This window comes from Lycorma delicatula, chromosome 12 (genome assembly GCF_047948215.1).
Source record: "Lycorma delicatula isolate Av1 chromosome 12, ASM4794821v1, whole genome shotgun sequence".
NCBI classification, from domain to species: Eukaryota; Metazoa; Arthropoda; class Insecta; order Hemiptera; family Fulgoridae; genus Lycorma; species Lycorma delicatula.
In genome coordinates, this window is record NC_134466.1 from 53430803 (window position 1) to 53450195 (window position 19393).

The following is a 19393-nucleotide window of genomic DNA, read 5'->3' on the forward strand; positions in this document are numbered from 1 at the left end:
AAAATAAAGAAAATTTCTCATTTTCTATCGTTTTGTCTTTTCAAATTTATATATGTAAAACACATACACACGCACGCACGCGCTCAATTTAGTAATTTCAATCAATGAACAGGTTACATTAAAACTCGTAGTTCAAAACAAAGAAAGCCCGAAATACCGAAAATAATTTCATTTTTAAATGGCCGCCGTATAGAAACGGTTCGTCTGAAAACAATTTAAATTGCATATAAAATTGTTTTTAAACATTCTTAACACTTAATTTTTATTCTCGTGTACTCGTAAGTTATGGAAAACTGAAATTTCCTTTACGACGACAAACGGATGAAAAACGGTTTACCGAAATTGCTAAGAAAAAAGTATTAATGAAGTACATACAACTTAATCGTTCTATCGTTTTCGTAGGTGGCTTTTTAAGTTTTTATAAACGACCATAAATGGCGCTACAGAGATGAGACTGTTGTAAAAGTTGACTCTTTTTATTGTTACAACAATGGTAGCTCAGAAATCGGCCGAGTAGTTTCTTTATAGTGTGCGTTAAAAAGATTGTTGGTGAAAAAATCAGAATTTCACGTGAAGGTTTCCGTTAGATGATTTTTTACGATTTTAATAAGGTCCTAACTCAATAACAATGCCTCGAATAGTTTTGTTCAACTTTCGTTAACAAATCACCATCAGAAAAGACTATTTACAACCGGTTTAAAGAATTTCGTTGTGATCGTTCTTCCGTTAGCGATGAATTTCGTGAAGATCGACCAAAATAAGGTTGTAGTTCCAAAAAAAAAGAATTGAGCTGTGCGCAAAATGATCGAAGAGGATCAGCATGCGAATTACCATAAGACGAGAGGCATTCTTAGGCATATCGATTTTACATGAACATTTAGCTGTGAAAAAGATCTGTTCCCAATGAATTCCGCATAATTTGACCGAAGCTCAAAAAAAAAAAAAATTCGTGTCAATCGGTGTAATGAAATTCTCAAAAACTTCGACCGAAGAAATGCAAAATCCGTATAAAACATCATAATAGAAGATGACACTTGAATATATTCGTACGAGCCAGAAACTAAACAATATTTTTTTAAGTGGTAAAAATAGTTAATTACGTATTAATTTAGAACTTATAAATTCACATATTTTTATACGATTTTATAATTTAAAACTCAACTTCAGGACATTACGAAAAATATAATATACTGTCTAAGTATATGTATTCCGATCTCCGTGGCGGGAGTGGTAGCGTCTCGGCCTTTCATCCGGAGGTCCCGGGTTGGAATCCCGGTCAGGCATGGCATTTTCACACACGCTACAAATCATTCATCTCATCCTTTGAAGGAATACGTAACGGTGGACCCGGAGGTTAAACAAAAAAAAAGTGTATATATATATATATACCCTAGAAAAGGGTATATTATATTATAGACCTAGAAAAGGCATTCGATAACGTAGACTGGAATAAAATGTTCAGCATTTAAAAAAAATTAGGGTTCAAATACAGAGATAGAAGAACAATTGCTAACATGTACAGGAACCAAACAGCAACAGTAACAATTGATGAACATAAAAAGAAGCCGTAATAAGAAAGGGAGTCCGACAAGGATGTTCCCTATCTCTGTTACTTTTTAATTTTTACATGGAACTAGCAGTTAATGATATTAAAGAACAATTTAGATTTAGATTTAGTAAAAAGGATTTAGAAGAAACAATGAACGGCATAGATGAAGTCCTACGCAAGAACTATGGCATGAAAACAAACAAGAACAAAACAAAAGTAATGAAATGTAGTAGAAATAACAAAGATGGACCACTGAATGTGAAAATAGGAGGAGAAAAGATTATGGAGGTAGAAGAATTTTGTTATTTGGGAAGTAGAATTACTAAAGATGGTCGAAGCAGGAGCGATATAAAATGCCGAATAGCACAAGCGAAACGAGCCTTCAGTAAGAAATATAATTTGTTTACACCAAAAATTAATTTAAATGTCAGGAAAAGATTTTTGAAAGTATATGGTTGGAGTGTCGCTTTATATGGAAGTGAAACTTGGACGATCGGAGTATCTGAGAAGAAAAGATTAGAAGCTTTTGAAATGCGGTGCTATAGGAGAATGTTAAAAATCAGATGGGTGGATAAAGTGACAAATGAAGAGGGGTATTGCGGCAAATAGATGAAGAAAGAAGCATTTGGAAAAATATAGTTAAAAGAAGAGACAGACTTATAGGCCACATACTAAGGCATCCTGGAATAGTGGCTTTAATATTGGAAGGACAGGTAGAAGGAAAAAATTGTGTAGGCAGGCCACGTTTGGAATATGTAAAACAAATTGTTAGGGATGTAGGATGTAGAGGGTATACTGAAATGAAACGACTAGTACTAGATAGGGAATCTTGGAGAGCTGCATCAAACCAGTCAAACCAATGACTGAAGACAAAAAAAAAATATATATACCCATGCATCTTTCATCTTCATTTTGTATTTGTGTTCACCTACATAAAAAATAAAATAATAATAAAAAGTAAATTAAAAAATAATAAAAATTAAGAATCTCACCTTAGTTTTCATTTTGAGGTATTTTGTAAGTTTTGATATAGCAGCAGAAGGTGATTTTGCTTTAGGCATTTTTAATAATTTTTTGTTATGACTCATTTGCAAAAATAAAATAAAATCCGCAAACAAAATAAAAAAAAAATACTAAACAATTATTAGTCTGTTATCAATTAATAATAATAATAACACAACAGCGTTTAAAAATATAAAAGCACAACACCACACACAATGCACAAAGATGATAATAATTATTTAAATAATATTAAATAATTTTATTTATGAATCCATAAAAAAAATAAAGTTACATTTCTTAATTTTGTTCACTAATATTTCAATAAAAATGAACAAAAAAGAAAATTTTTTAATAAAACACCTTTTTTTTAAATTAAAGGAATACTTTTCCTTATAAATATCACTTCAATTGCGAAAACTAATTCACTTACGTAAACCACTTCAGTATCAATTTTAATAAAATAAATTATCGTTTTTAGCGATGATTTTCTTTGTTTTACCTGTAAATTAATATTAAAAAAAAAATATAATTAAAAAAATACCAGGAATTCATATCAGGTTATACGCTTGCGCACAGTGAAGTAAAGAAATTAAATGCAAACTATAAATATTTTGTACTTTACGTAAAGAGCAAACGCAAACAAAATCAACAAAACAAAAACAAAATTTTTTATTTAAATTCAATAGTCGAATAACTTTTGCTTTTATTTTTAAAGTACGAAAAGAAAATCTTCACGTCTATAAAAATAATACTTTATAATTATTACTAATAAATATATCTTGATCTAAGATAAAAATAAAATCATATTTTTAATTAATTCTACTTCAGTTTTCCTTCCTATTAGATTAAAAAGTGATTTGACGTAATAAAGATAGGAAATGAATTATTGCTACACTGAACGTAATAAAATTTAATTACTGTAACACGCAAGAATAAGATACTACATAATCTGTTTCTCTCTGTCTATTAAAAAACTACAATTGATAAAACTACAATATCAAAATTTACGAAAACGGCTAAAGATTTCAAATTGATTTTTTAGGTTTAGCTATTTGTTGGCGCATGCGTACTACACTAGTAGTTAAGTAACATACAAACTTTTACAGTATTATTCTTATAAATAAATTTGTACAACTTAAACTGCCGCGAAAAAAAAATTACAAAAGCGTGTACAAAAAAAATAAATGATCCAATCTTTTATTACTTAGAAAATTAAGAAACTAATTCCAGGGCATTACATAACATCCGGGAGAATGAAGTCGAGAATTCTCTTTCCCCGAGCAAAACAAGAGACCAAGTCATCTTAACTCGGCTAAGGATTGGATACACCAGGCTTACCTACTTGGATCTCCTCAGAAGATCTGTGAGGCTTGCAAGGTCAAATGGTCCGTGTACCACCTGCTCTTTGACTACCCAATCTTTGGAACCGTCCGACAAAACTTAGACCTGGGTTCGGATATGAAATTTCTATTAAACTAGAACGAAGGTGTAAAACGTCTGTTACAGTTCCTCTCCTACAGTGGAATCAAAAATACGATTTAGTGATTTTTATCTGATTTGTGTATTTTTTTTTTGTTGTATTTATTGTTGTCACTTGTCTATGTTTATTATTTATTATTTTTGTTCTTTATGATTTTTGTTGTTTTATATAATACTACATGATAGTGTTACTGTAGTCGCTAATGACTATAATTGTTGATGCAACTGAAAATAAAAGCATTAAACAAAAAAAAAGAAATATATTATTTTTAATTTTTTGTTCAAACAGTACGTTAAAGTAAAATTAAAAATAATTATTTGACCCTACCTCTTATTTTCAGTTTTACATTCTCGACAATTGTAGATAGAATAGAATATTAAAGGTGGAAGTATGGTGATCAAATCAAAAATGGGGTATAGGATTTTTTCAAATCTTTACGTTTTATGGTCAAACTAGTTCATCTAGACAAAAATATATATATATATATATATATATATATATATGTGTGTGTCTCACACTGATTTTGAACTTTTATCTCTGGATTGACCGAACAGATTTTTTTTTCAAATTTAGCTTAATATTACTCTATATATGGTACATCAGTTTTTTTTTCAAAATTCGTTAAAGGGTTGTAGAAGGATATCATGAAAAAACAAATATAGATTTTCTTCAGAGGCTCTTAAGAAATAAAAAAAATAAAAAACTTTGGCAAATTTGTTACCTACAAACACTCCATATATATACTCGTAATTAATTCAAAATGTTTTTTTTTTTTTCAAAAAATTCAAATTGAAATATATTATGCTTTTTTGACGTGAAACATCTTTAAAAATCATACCGAAACATATGAGTACCAGAAAAGAAATTTGTAGCGTAACGAAAAGGTCTATATCGTCCTAACACCCAAATTATTAGTTTCAGAGATGTAAATGCGGTGTCATTTTATAACTCACATGGTCAGCTCGCCGATACGACTTTGGATTTGCGTCACGGGTTGGCGGGGAGAGGCACAGCACAGATCGGCCAAAACTGGCGCCCTCGCTTATTTCCATTCGGCACAGCTCACGACTTACATGTGATAGCGCGGTGGTTCACGTGTATTTTTTTTTAGAGTTTGTCGAGATATATCGGTTTAAGTAATAATAAATGTATTTTGGACAATATTTATGTGTAAAAAAATATAAAAATTCACTATGAGCCTCAGCCCGCGCAAAAGCCAACCGGAAATATAAATTACGCATATATAGGTGGAAAGGGGGGGGGGGTTATGGGTCACGCACAGGTACCCCAATGTCTGGTGCCGAGCGAGCGAGACTGTTTCGTGAGCGTCGCAAAGTTGGCACGGCTCGAGCACCTCTACCGATGCTTATTATGTCTTATTTATGTCTCTTACTTCTCATATCTCAGACCGATGTTGAACAAAATTGTCGTCAAGTATTAGTCCAAATAAATATCACGTACCATTTTTATGTTAAAATTAAATTTAGTACGCAGTCGATGTCTCGTTTTTATTTCGATCCGATACACTAAAAGTGACTCGCTGACAAACAGACCGAAAAACTTTATCTGTAGAGTTGGCCAACTGGAGACTTCCAGTTTTATTCAAAAAATACGATGGTGGCTCACCCATTTAACTCTTGCTCGGTCTGTAGCTCAATCGTTAAACCAGCGACCGTGTGCCGCGACACAGCCCTACCCGATATTTTTTTTTTACACCTCTCAGTTTTTAATATTTAAAAAAATTCTTTTTCGTATTTTATACATAATATTTAGGGTTATCAAAACTTAAACACAGAAAGGTTTATTGAAAATTTTAAAGTTCTTGTTTTAACCTTTATTAGAAGGGGTGTTTTATTATCTTAACTTATCTTAATATTTGTAGCTAAATTTTTCTTAAAATTTATTTCCTACTTCTAAAAACGTATATTTTGTTTTTTTCTTCTCTTTTTTTGGGTCTAATACTTTTTATTATTAACAACCGGTTTACAGTAATAGATTTTAAAATTCACAAATTAAAATAATAAGCTAAAAAAAACCGTTCTTTTTTAAGAATACAAACAAATTTTCATTATTAAATATTAGTAACAAACGTAGGTTCTGAATATAAATATTATCTTCTTTCTAATCAACATATAAAAAGCCCAAGACAAAAACTTGACGTCATTATTTACGTAATTTCTTTTATTATTATTTAAATAATTTTTTTATCTCGAAGTAAAATTTACAGTCTGTTACACTATTACAAATACTATAAGTAAAATTACTTAGTTAACAGAGTCTTTAAACACTAAAAATATTATGTTCATATGAAAAAAAAAAACAAGTGTAGATCGCAACGACGACAATTTTTTCCTACAATTCAATTTATTCAAAGTCCTTTTGATTTACTTAAAAATTAAGATTACAAATTTAATAAGCCTCAAAAGAAAACCAAAAGTAAATAAATAGGAGCAAATAATAAACAAATCAAATCAACTGATTTACAAGTCGAGAGTTGTAAGGTTCAAATCCTAGTAAAGGCAGTTACATTTATACAGATTTGAATACTAGATCGTGAATGCCGGTGTGATTGGGTTCAATTAACCACAACACATCACAGGAACGGTCGACCTGAGAATGTTTATAAGATTACACTTCATTTACATTCATACATATCATCCTCATTCATTCTAAGTATACCTTACGGTGGTTCCTGAGACTAAACAGAAAAAAAAGGAGAAATAATAAATAAATGATCATCAATTATGTTAATAAGTATTTAAAATAAAAAAAACACGTTTATTTATTAAAAATCCCTTTCGGCACACCGGAAGGTGTAGGTAGATTTCACCGGTCCTAAGTAGGGTATACAAAAGTTTCCACGTTAAAGTTAAGAGAAACTTCAAATTTACTCAATATGAAAGTGGTTGCATGTGAAAAAAATTTCACGTGTTTAGCATACGACAAGCTTCCATCTTCTTACAATTCCAGCATCATTTTGGTCATTCCTTGCCGTAAGGGTTGGTCATATCAAAAATTGTTACAGACAAAAGTTTTATGTAATGTTTAGAGCACTAACGACTACTTTAAACCGATTTGATACTGTGCCTATTAAGGGAGGTATGATTTTTTTTTTGTCTTTGAAACCCCATTTTTTTCCACCCGCTTGGCCAATGGTTGGTGATATGAAAATGATTTACTTAGATAAGTTTTAGGCCTTATCCAAAGAATAGTAGAAACTTTAAATGAATTCGATATTTTACTTAACAAGAAAGTTATAGCGATATTTTTTGTCTCGAAAAATCCCGCCCCCTATTTCCACCCACACGGTCCGATTTTGGCCGTTAATGAACTCGATTAAGATTTTGGGTCTTTATATTTTATGTATCAATACATATAATACGGGTTGGCGCAAAATTACAGTAGTTATCGTGTCTACAAGAAAGTGAAATATATATAAATGTCTATATAAATTTTGTAACTGACGATGGTTTGTGGTTTGGGGGATATGAAACGCTAAGATATATCGAAATTTTCCTGAAATCGAATCATGGTATCCATTATAATGAGTAGCTTTCTTATGAAATCTAACTAAAAAAAAGTACAAGCAGTATTAAAATTAGTTTCGGTCTTCTAACGGAATCGTAAAAAATACTTTCCGAACCAAACTTTCAATATTTTTAATTTTTTATAAATATTGAATTTTAGAATTGTTTTATAGAAGTTATAAATCTTGAAAATTTATACTTCTTTATGTAGAACAATAAACAAATCGTACTAAAGTGTTTTCTTTCACGAACCAAACTATTAATCGATATTATGGTACTGAAAATAATAATACATATTTTTATATCATGCCTGACCGGGATTTGAACTCGGGACCTCCGGATAAAAGGCCGAAACGCTACCACTCCGCCAAGCAGATCGATGAAGTACATTATTAATATTTATAGATTTCATCCATTATGTAATTAAATTCTTTTAAAGATAAATAAAATGTAAAAATAATCATTAATATAAAATTATTTTTTTAATAATACTTTTCCACCAAATTACTTATCTCTATATATATAAAAACGAATGTTTGTCTGTCTGTATGTTTATTATGCCTTCCGAAACCGTTCATCCGATAGCGATGAAACTTTGAGGAATGGTTGGAGGCATGCCAGGGAAGGTTTCTGAATTAGTTTGGACCCGCTCGGTGGCGCTGGCGTCGAGATACCTCTAAAAATTGTATTTATGGCTCGATTTGCCTCATATTCAGAATACATGTTACTTAAATGGAAAGAATTATCTCTGCAAAAAAATGAACCCGGTAGATGGCGCTGGGGTTGAGATATTTAGAAAAATTATATTTATGGATCGATTTGGTTCATATTCAGAATATGAATATTAGTTACGTGAAAAGAAATATTTTTGCAAAAACTATACCCGCTAGGTGAGGCCAGTGTCGAGATATTTACGAAACAAATATACAAACAAGACTTTTTTATTCTATATATACGTAGGCTATTCAGAAAGTAAGGAACGTTTCCACCTGACGCCGCCAGGCGCAGGCCAATCGCGTATATATTGGTGTGCTCGTGCTCGGCATCTCAGTCAGCGTCCAGCCGTGACAACGGGAACATTTCCGCACTGCCCGTTTTTTTTATATACAAATTTGAAATGTGTGCTGCAATCGAAAATCCCACCATTGTGAGGTGCGGTCTGTGATTCGTTTTTTGTTGGCAAAAAAACTTAAAACCAATAGAAATTCATCGGGAACTGTGTGAAGTGTACGGGAACAACGTAACGAGTGAAATTTCTGGCAGGAAGTGGTGGATTCAGTTTAAAAATGGCCGAACAAACGTTCACGATAAGGAGAAGAATGGACGTCCGAGCATTGTGACTGACGATCTGGTCTCCAAAGTTGACGAAAAGATTCGTGAAAGCCGCCGTTTCACAGTAACTGAGCTTCCTCTATGTTTCCCACAAGTTTCACGGACTCTATTGTTTGAAATTGTTTCACAGAAGCTAGGCTACCACAAATTTTGTGCAAGATGGGTGCGGCAGAATTCTATGACACAGGAATTTCAAAGCTTGTACACCGTTATGATAAGTGTCTGAATTTGTATGGTGATTATGTTGAAAAGTAGTATTTTAGTCCCTCTTTCACACGTATATAATAAAAGGTTTTTCTTGTACTTGGTTTTTTAAAAATTCCAAAACGTGCCTTACTTTCTGAATAGCCCTCGTATATATATATAAAAGGCATGTTCGTATGTGTGTCCGCTAAAGACCAAAAACTAATGGACTGATTTACGCGGGGAAAGGGGAAAAAGGAAACTGGGAGAGGGAATGAGGGAGAAGGGTGAAAGGGAAAAGGGGAAGGAGAATAAGTAACAGGTAAAATTTGTAGTCTTTAATTTTTTATCAAATTTTAAATTGTGTTCATTTGTACTCTCTCCCACTCTGCGGCAATAGCGAAGCATTACCGAGTCTACTAGTAACCAATAAAATAAATAAAACTATCAATTTTTGTTTAATTTTGTAATACGATCTCGGGAGAAATATAAATAAATGTGTTAAATGTTAGACACGGTTTGATTTCAAAATACGTCATCATCCTTTTTGATATTCATAAATTGTGATAATATAACAGTATTTAGGATGCATTCTTATCCTACTTATATTACTTTCATTGTTGTTGAAGACCTTTATATCGATTGGATTTTCAAACTTTTCTTTCGTATATGAATTTCGTGTTTAATTTTTTTTTAAATTTATTTAAATTTATAAAAAAGAGGGGTTTTTTGACGATCAAATCATCTTTTTAATAAAATTTCTTAAATATTTCGTTGTCTCTGTGATTTTTATCGTACGATATCAATTTACACTTTAAATAAATTTAAATACTGCTGAAACTCTGATGAAGTTTTTGATATTTCTTTCGGAAGCAAATAACAGGTTATTACAATATATGAATGAACAAGTGTTCTCAATAAGATAAAATTAAACGAATTTACATCGGAGTGGTTCAATTTTTTTATCTGTTTTTAATTTAAAAAAACGAGGTAAGCTGCATAGGCAGAAAATAATGTTACTTTCACAACAGCTAACGAAATGTTATATTAAGATTACATAACCGTACAGAAATTCCACGTTATCAAAATCGAAATTAGATACTGGAAAATACTTTGATAATTACAAAACGGATTAACAAGCCCGTAATTAAAAAACTTTTAGAAAAAGTTAGACGATATTTAAAAAAAAATTGTTAAAAAATTTACTTCATTAATTTAAATTTTAACATGGAAAATACGATTATAGAACTACAGTAAATTACTAAGCTCAACCAAACCGGTAATCTAATATAAAAAACTGCGACATAAAATTATAAATCTAATAATTTTTTTACTATATACAAAGAATTTCTTGTTTTATTACATAAGAAAGAAATAATTATAACTAGTCCACAAGCAACTTTTTATTATCTTCCATCAACTTTAAAAAAAGCATATAATTGGCCCCGTTTATGATCTTTAATTACTACAGGTTACACCCGATAGTAGTAAAAATGATCAAACTGATATAATACCCGATCCAAGGTGAAATTCCAAGGAGAAATGTCGATCCCTTCACCAGTAAACCCGGAGTAAGAAAGGGGGATGGACTAAACCCATTACTTTTTAACATTGCTCTTGACTATAAAATGAAAATTAGACACGATAAGAATCCTCAGAAAGCCAAAATCAGAAGAGGAAGGAAAAATATTCAAATAAACCGCTTAGGATTTGCTGATGACTTGGTCCTCCTGGCTTTGAACGTGAACGAAGCTCGCTCACAAATTTCTAGCCTCGAAAATTTAGCCCTAAAGATGGATTACGAATTTATATGAAAAAAAAAACAAACAAATTATGGCCATTGACCCTCTATGCACAAATAAAGTCAAAATTAATGGGAATGAAATAAGACTATTTTAGCAGTTTAAATATTTAGGGAAAATCATCGGCTGCAAATTAAAAGAATGATCCGCTTGGCAAAATATAATCTCCAAAATTAGAAAAAAGGAAAAGGTTTAAACAGGAAAACCTACAATAAAATATGCCTTTCAATACGTTCCAAAATTCGTCGTACACCTGTGAAACTATTTTTTCAAATTAAAAATGAAGCTAAAACTGACAGACTAATTAAAAAAAACCCTTTCGGCACATCGGAAGGCGGAGGTAGATTTCACCGGTGCTACACGTAAAGATTTTCACCTTAAAGTTAAGAAAAACTACAAATTTACTCAATATGAAAGTGGTTGCATGTGAAAAAAATTTCACGTGTTTAGCATACGACAAGCTTCCATCTTCTTACAATTCCAGCATCATTTTGGTCTTTCCTTGCCGTAAGGGTTAGTCATATCAAAAATTGTTACAAACAAAAGTTTTATGTAATGATTAAAGCACTAACGACTACTTTAAACCGATCTGATACTGTGCCTATTAAGGGAGGTATGATTTTTTTTTTGTCTTTGAAACCCCATTTTTTTCCACCCGCTTGGCCAACGGTTGGTGATATGAAAATGATTTACTTAGATAAGTTTTAGGGCTTATCCAAAGAATAGTAGAAACTTTAAACGAATTCGATATTTTACTTAACAAGAAAGTTAGCGATATTTTTACTTTTATTTTTAGCGATAATTTACTTAAAACGACAATGGTTGTATGTGAAAAAAAATTTCACATATTTAGCATACGAGAAGCCCAAACTTCTTACAATTCCAGCAACATTTTGGTCATCCCTTGCTGTAAGAGTCATATCAAAAATTGTTACGACAAAAGTTTTAGGTAATGTTTAGAGGACTACTTTAAACCGATTCGATACTGTGCCTATTAAGGGATAGTAATTAAGGGAGGTATGATTTTTTGTCGAAACCTACGAAACCTCTTTTTCCACCCCCTGGACCAACGGTTGGTGATATCAAAAAACTTTACTTAGATTAGTTTTAGGCCATTATCCAAAGAATAGTAGGAACTTTACATGAATTCGATATTTTACTTAATAAGAAAGTTATAGCGATATTTTTTTTTCGAAAAAGACCACCCTCTTTCTACCCACATGTCCGATTTTGCACATTAACGAACTCGACCGAGATTTTGGATCATTATATTTTATGTATCAATTTGAAAGTGATTGGCGCAAAATTACGGCAGTTATCGTGTCTACAAGAAAATGAAATATGTATTTATAAACTTTTGAACTGACTGTGGTTTTAGGGTCTGGGGGATGTGAAACGCGAAGATATGTCGAAATTTTCCAGAAGTCGAAACATTGTACCCATTACAACAGGTAGTTTTCTAATGAGATCTACCTATAGAACGCAGGGTCATCATAAACTGATTAAATAAGAAATACCCCAGAAGATTGGTTTGTAGCGAAATCCTACTAACGAAACCGTATACAAAGAAGTCGACCCGATGAAGAAGAGAAGGATTTCTAATTTTTTCCGCCTTTTAAGAACGCCTGAAGGCCGAATTCTGAAACAACTAGTTCTTAGGAATTTGGAAAAAATATGGTAAAATACGTCAGACAAGCTTTCGACAAGACAAAAAGAAACAAAATTTTCAAAGCACACAGATTCTTCACAGAAAAGACTCAAAGATGCACAGTAGAAGTTAAGGATGAAATGCAGAAACAAAGGTCAGATCAAATGAAAGTACTGACAGAACCGAAAGGTTAAGGCAATGCACTCTTCGAAGAACACTGGAAATTGATGACTAAATGGTCCGATGAAGCCTCAAAAAAGATTAATTCCCCTTTCCAGGAACCCAAAAAATAACCATAGGTCAATAATATCTTCGAAAATAAATTTAAAACAACTTAATTTAATACGCCTGTATATTAGAAATGGTTAGGATTTGTTTTTAGTTGATTAAATAATGCTAAAAGTAACAACGGTTCGAACCCGGAACTACCAGAATATAAAACGGAAAGATGTAACATTACGGAAATCGATTTTAATTTTATTAAATAACGACTTTATTAAATTACCGGTTATACAAAAAACCTAATAGAAAAAGTACTAGTATGTTTTTTTTAATACTATTGATAAATTTCGTCCCTCCTTATTAGGATACGGTTATCCATGATCGATTAGGAAATGATGCGTACAACATCTTAACCATCTAAAAGATTATTAACCTGCTTCGACTAGGATCGGTTATAGTTTACGGGTATCAACTAACTACGGTCAACAGCCCGATGGAAATTATGAAAAACTGTCATGCCTGACCGGGATTCGAACACGAGACCTCCGGACGAAAGGCCGAGACGCTACCGCTCTACCACGAAGATTAAGTTTTAGTTAATTTTTTTAATATTACTAATAACATTACTAACCTAACTAAAGAACGACTCGGATGTAAAAATATTCGGTTAATTTTTTAAAGAAGACAGCTAAAATTTGTTTATAAATAGATTATTTTTGAGTCCAGGTGTACGAAACGTTAAAAGCTAAAATTATAATCTACCGATGAGAAAACAATCAGATATAATTTTTACAAAATTTCTATTACAAGGAAAAAGTAAACCCTGGCATGTAAAAAAAAAAACTTCTTCCGAGGTCACTTTAATTTCAAAATCTTGTTATTATTTACAATTATGTAAATTATAGTAACACAACCCTATGCGTATAATGACAGTAAAGTAATATTTATAATAAAAAGAAAATAGTTTTTTAAATTACAATGATGATGATGATATAAAATGAATGAAGTATCTTCTGGTCGGGTGATTTCATTCATACCTTGGCCTCTTTTTTAAACTTCAGTAAATCAAGAGGGAATTTAGTTACTGTATTTGAATCGCGTAATTGTTTTTAGTATATACCGTTGTATACGATAATAAAATTCTCAATACATTTAAAAACCTATTAAACATAATTTACATTTTTAATATAATTATATCAGATCTGGTTTTAGGCCCCTAAAAAAATTATAAAAAACAAGTCCCGTAAAAAAAAAATCATAAGATAAAAAATAAGTGCAAAATTTTCTAAATTAAAGCCGAAAATACAAACAATTTTTTTTTTTTTTTAAATTGCGGTCACCCGAATCAAGGGAGAAGAAAACTACGTCAAACTAAAAATTGATAAAAAAAAATTATTATTGGGGAGTTTGAAATAGGTGAATATGTTACGTAATAAAATGAAAAAAGGAAAGAAAAAAGAATGGGTTAGCTTTTTTTTTATTTTAATCATTCTTAATATGGTTTAAAATTATTATTAAATAAAATTAAATACAAAATTAATTTTTTTTTTAAATTGGAAAACTTTGTGTTAAACAAAGATGGTAACCAATATATAATACGAAAGGTAAAGTCGATAGATGGGTGGAATATATTGAAGAGTTATACGGAGGAAATGAATTAGAAAATGGTGTTATAGAGGAAGAAGACGAAGTTGAGGAGGATGAAATGGGAGAAACAATACTGAGATCTGAATTTAAGAGAGCATTAAAAGATTTAAATGGCAGAAAGGCTCATGGAATAGACGGAATACCTGTAGAATTACTGCGCAGTGCAGGTGAGGAAGCGATTGATAGATTATACAAACTGGTGTGTAATATTTATGAAAAAGGGGAATTTCCGTCAGACTTCAAAAAAAGTGTTATAGTAATGATACCAAAGAAAGCAGGGGCAGATAAATGTGAAGAATACAGAACAATTAGTTTAACTAGTCATGCATCAAAAATCTTAACTAGAATTCTATACAGAATTGAGAGGAGAGTGGAAGAAGTGTTAGGAGAAGACGAATTTGGTTTCAGGAAAAGTATAGTGACAAGGGAAGCAATTTTAGGCCTCAGATTAATAGTAGAAGGAAGATTAAAGAAAAACAAACCAACATACTTGGCGTTTATAGACCTAGAAAAGGCATTCGATAACGTAGACTGGAATAAAATGTTCAGCATTTAAAAAAAATTAGGGTTCAAATACAGAGATAGAAGAACAATTGTTAACATGTACAGGAACCAAACAGCAACAGTAATAATTGGAGAACATAAGAAAGAAGCCGTAATAAGAAAGGGAGTCCGACAAGGATGTTCCCTATCTCCGTTACTTTTTAATCTTTAAATGGAATTAGCAGTTAATGATGTTAAAGAACAATTTAGTTTCGGAGTAACAGTACAAGGTGAAAAGATAAAGATGCTACGATTTGCTGATGATATAGTAATTCTAGCCGAGAGTAAAAAGGATTTAGAAGAAATAATGAACGGCATAGATGAAGTCCTACGCGAGAACTATCGCATGAAAATAAACAAGAACAAAATAAAAGTAATGAAATGTAGTAGAAATAACAAAGATGGACCACTGAATGTGAAAATAGGAGGAGAAAAGATTATGGAGGTAGAAGAATTTTGTTATTTGGGAAGTAGAATTACTAAAGATGGACGAAGCAGGAGCGATATAAAATGCCGAATAGCACAAGCTAAACGAGCCTTCAGTAAGAAATATAATTTGTTTACATCAAAAATTAATTTAAATGTCAGGAAAAGATTTTTGAAAGTGTATGTTTGGAGTGTCGCTTTATATGGAAGTGAAACTTGGACAATCGGAGTATCTGAGAAGAAAAGATTAGAAGCTTTTGAAATGCGGTGCTATAGGAGAATGTTAAAAATCAGATGGGTGGATAAAGTGACAAATGAAGAGGTATTGCGGCAAATAGATGAAGAAAGAAGCATTTGGAAAAATATAGTTAAAAGAAGAGACAGACTTATAGGCCACATACTAAGGCATCCTGGAATAGTCGCTTTAATATTGGAAGGACAGGTAGAAGGAAAAAATTGTGTAGGCAGGCCACGTTTGGAATATGTAAAACAAATTGTTAGGGATGTAGGATGTAGAGGGATACTGAAATGAAACGACTAGTACTAGATAGGGAATCTTGGAGAGCTGCATTAAACCGGTCAAATGACTGAAGACCAAAAAAAAAAAATTGGAAGGTTCCAGATTAGAGGGTTTTTTGATTTTTATACTTACACAAATAAGCCTTCGGGCATTGATAATTCAGAATTTGAAAAAAAAAAATTATGATTTTGGGGCCTCTTACTTCACAGAGAGTAATTAATTTGGTAAAATTAATATAAAAAAATCTGATCCGGACACCACATGACTTCCTTCCTATTAAATTACATATATTTTTTATTACATGGTTTTTTTTTTGCTATTGAATGATTATTTATTGTAAAAACATTTTACAATCAAAGGTTAATAATTATTAATAAATAAATATATTTAAATAAAAAAAAAACGTTAAAAAAAGGAAATGAAGTCGGATTTGAATCGATGTGCCTTCCTCTTGTAAGATCCAAATATTTCATTGATTAAAATTTCATTTGGTGATAACTCTGGAATCAATGAAACTAATTACCACTTATGATGTATCGTTGAAAAGCTCTCAATGAGAGCTTATTACTGCAGTAAAGAAAAAGTCCAAAATCCAATTGTTTTTGATTTTGGGCTTTTTTGATCCACTCGACTGCAATCAAAAGTGGAGGTGCACAATTACAACAGTCCTAAATACAAAATTTCAACATTCTACCTCTAATCGGTAATTTGAGTTATACGAGATGCATACGTACGGACATAGAAACATATTCCTTGTACTTCGTACAAGTAAGTAAAAAAAGTCACCCTAAAAGATAATACCCTCCTTTTTCCTGTTTAGCCTCTGGAACCACCGTAACTTCAGAGGATGATATGTAAGATGTAAATAAAGAAGTAGTCTTCTACAGTCTCAGGTCAACCATTCCTGAACCCAACCAAAGAACACCGTGATATACCGGTGTTCTTTGCTGGTTGACCCAACCCAATCACCAAAGAACACCGATATCCGTGATCTAGTATTCAAATCAGTATATACTAGAATTTGAACCTTAGAACTCTCGACTTAGAAATCAGCTGATTTGCGATGACAAGTTAACCAATAGACCGCCCGGTGGGCTTAAAAGTACAATACTAAAGTAAAAAATAAACTGTTCAAAAATATTGAAAAAATCAGCCATTATTTTAAATAAATTCAAATAAGATTTTTTTAGCTAGGGGATGAGAAAATGATATATTTTGGGATAATGAAGTATTAATACGGTACTTTAAAATTTTAAACGCAGTAGGTATTATATAAACTTATAATAAATTCAAAAAACAAAAAAAAAAATTATTTTTATTGAAATAGAGTGTGGAAGAACCGAAAATAACAAAGACATCAAAGCATATTCACCACTGAAAATAACGTTCATTCATCTTATTTACAAAAGGAATGGAACAGGTGACAATTTTTTATATTCATTAAAAGGTTAATTGATACAGGAAAGATCCACACACAAATCTTCAATTAAATCTTTCTCTGCAGTAAGAAATACGTTAAAAAAGAAACAAATTTCAAGCCTTTTTTTGAAGATGGGATGAACATTAAAAAAAAAAAATTGGGCAATTTGTAATCTTTATAAAAAGGGCTTCAAACTTTTGTAAAAAAATCATTTGATAAAATGCTCCAGTAAAATTTTTAATTTATATTTTAGCCAAAACACCCTCACCCCTTTTTGCAAGAATTTAATATAAATCCCCTTGAGAACGAAATCTTCCTACCAGGTTTGAAGAAAATTGGTTTACAGAGTCCGTTGTTATTAAGCTTCAAACAGGCTAACACACGTACGAGTTACCTTGCAACAAGACCGTTATAACGAACCTGAGTAACGGATTCCTGCCAATTAAGAAGAAAGTAGTAGAAAATAAAATACTGGGAGGAATCCAGAAAAGGGCTATAAGAAACCTTTTTAGTAAAGGTAACAGGTCCGTTTAACAATAACACACACCTAAACAAATGTTGCTCCGTGAGAAGACTTACCGCACCCAGGATAGGAATGCATGGGAATAAAAGGGATAGGTCGATCGTTCTCACGCTCAACTGCGGTCTGGTCCGGTAGATAAAAAAGACAGGAGTATAAATACTCCGAGGAAAACCAGTTAAAAATGAGTTCCGCTAGGAGAGTCTGCGTATCAGTCCGCGAGAGTATTCTGCGAGAAGGTCAATAAAGAGCGAATTTCTAGTGCGTACAATTTCGACGCGGTGTGGTGATTTACTGTTAGACTATAACTCACACAGACAAAAAAAAAGAGATAATGTACTAAATTTCATTCATAAATTGTTAGGGTAGTTTTATTTGAGAATAACACAGGTATTTGCAGTAAAAGAACTTTATACTTGTCTTATTTATTATACTATAATTGGGTATACAAGACTAGTAGTTATAAGTGTTAAGACTAGCAGTCACGCTATATCTTTGTCAATGGGACTGAATTCTGGTTTTCATTATTTATCTTACTGTGAATAAATCCTGACGATTACTATAAATTATGTTTTGTATGTAATCTCTGTTTATTATTACTAACATTTACGATTATTTGTTTGTGATTGATATTTAATATTATTATTGTTTACTATTCCCATTATTGTTATTATTCTAGTTATTACTGTGGGATTTTTTTTTATTGTCTTATTATTATTCGGATTATTATTGTGGTTGTGATTACTATACTTTTTTTATTATTTGTTTTATGATTGTCGTTTACTATTATTATTAATTTGTCTTGTAAAAACTTATGTTTTTAAACCAATAAATTGTAATTATATAAACATTTTCAATTGTCAATCTCTCAATATCCTGATCGAGTCACGATATATACATACTAATATAAATATAAATTCACTTATAATAGTGGTTATTTTGGGTTTATCCTTAAACCCGATTTTTTATGCTGTATTCCAACATAAAAAAATTGGATTTTTTTTAATGAAAATCTTTTTTTCTAAAACGCCCCCTTGAGGCACATTTTTTTTAAAAAAAAAAGAGTGATTTTTAACCATTCTTTTGAAATCGATTACTATACTTTTTCTGTAGTATAAATATACTCCCTATATTAGCTGGGAAAGTAAAAATAGATTTCAACTAAGACTGATAGATAGCTAATTCTAAGACGATGAACTCCGGCGTGTGAAATACACGCGGTGTTCTTTGGTGGTTGGGTTTCAATTAACCACACATCTCAGGAATGGTCGAATTGAGAATGTACAAGACTACAGTTCATTTACACTCATGCATATCATCCTCTTTCATCCTCTGAAGGATTATCTAAACGATAGTTACCGGATACTAAACAGGAAAAAGAAAGGATAGGGCTTGGGAGGGTAGACTTCTAGCGGAAGAATGCACCGGCCGTCCAGAAAAGGAAGTCGGTGTGTTCCGATGAGATTAGAGGGATTCCGATGGGAAAGCCCCTTGGAGAGGAACAAGACAGGAGGGCAAAAACTGCTGCCACGGTATACTGAGGCGACTGTATTTTGCTTAACGGCGAGAGAC

The 19393-nt window shown here is 31.6% G+C and overlaps 1 protein-coding gene across 6 annotated transcripts in view; it reads right to left on the reverse strand.

The window, feature by feature from the left end:
* Positions 1-19393, reverse strand: part of mtd (TLD domain-containing protein mustard) — an 837104-nt gene that overhangs the window by 37438 nt on the left and 780273 nt on the right. Inside the window, exon 2 of one of the 6 annotated variants that reach the window (XM_075380555.1) lies at positions 2982-3050. The exons of 4 other annotated variants lie outside the window; for them this stretch is intronic. Coding sequence is in view for 1 of the 2 variants with exons in the window: in XM_075380553.1 (XP_075236668.1) it covers positions 2542-2637 (96 nt within the window). In the remaining variant the exon portion in view is untranslated. Of the gene's footprint in view, positions 1-2541; positions 2897-2981; positions 3051-19393 lie in introns of those variants that run through there. One more of the 6 variants, XM_075380553.1, reaches the window with a different exon arrangement.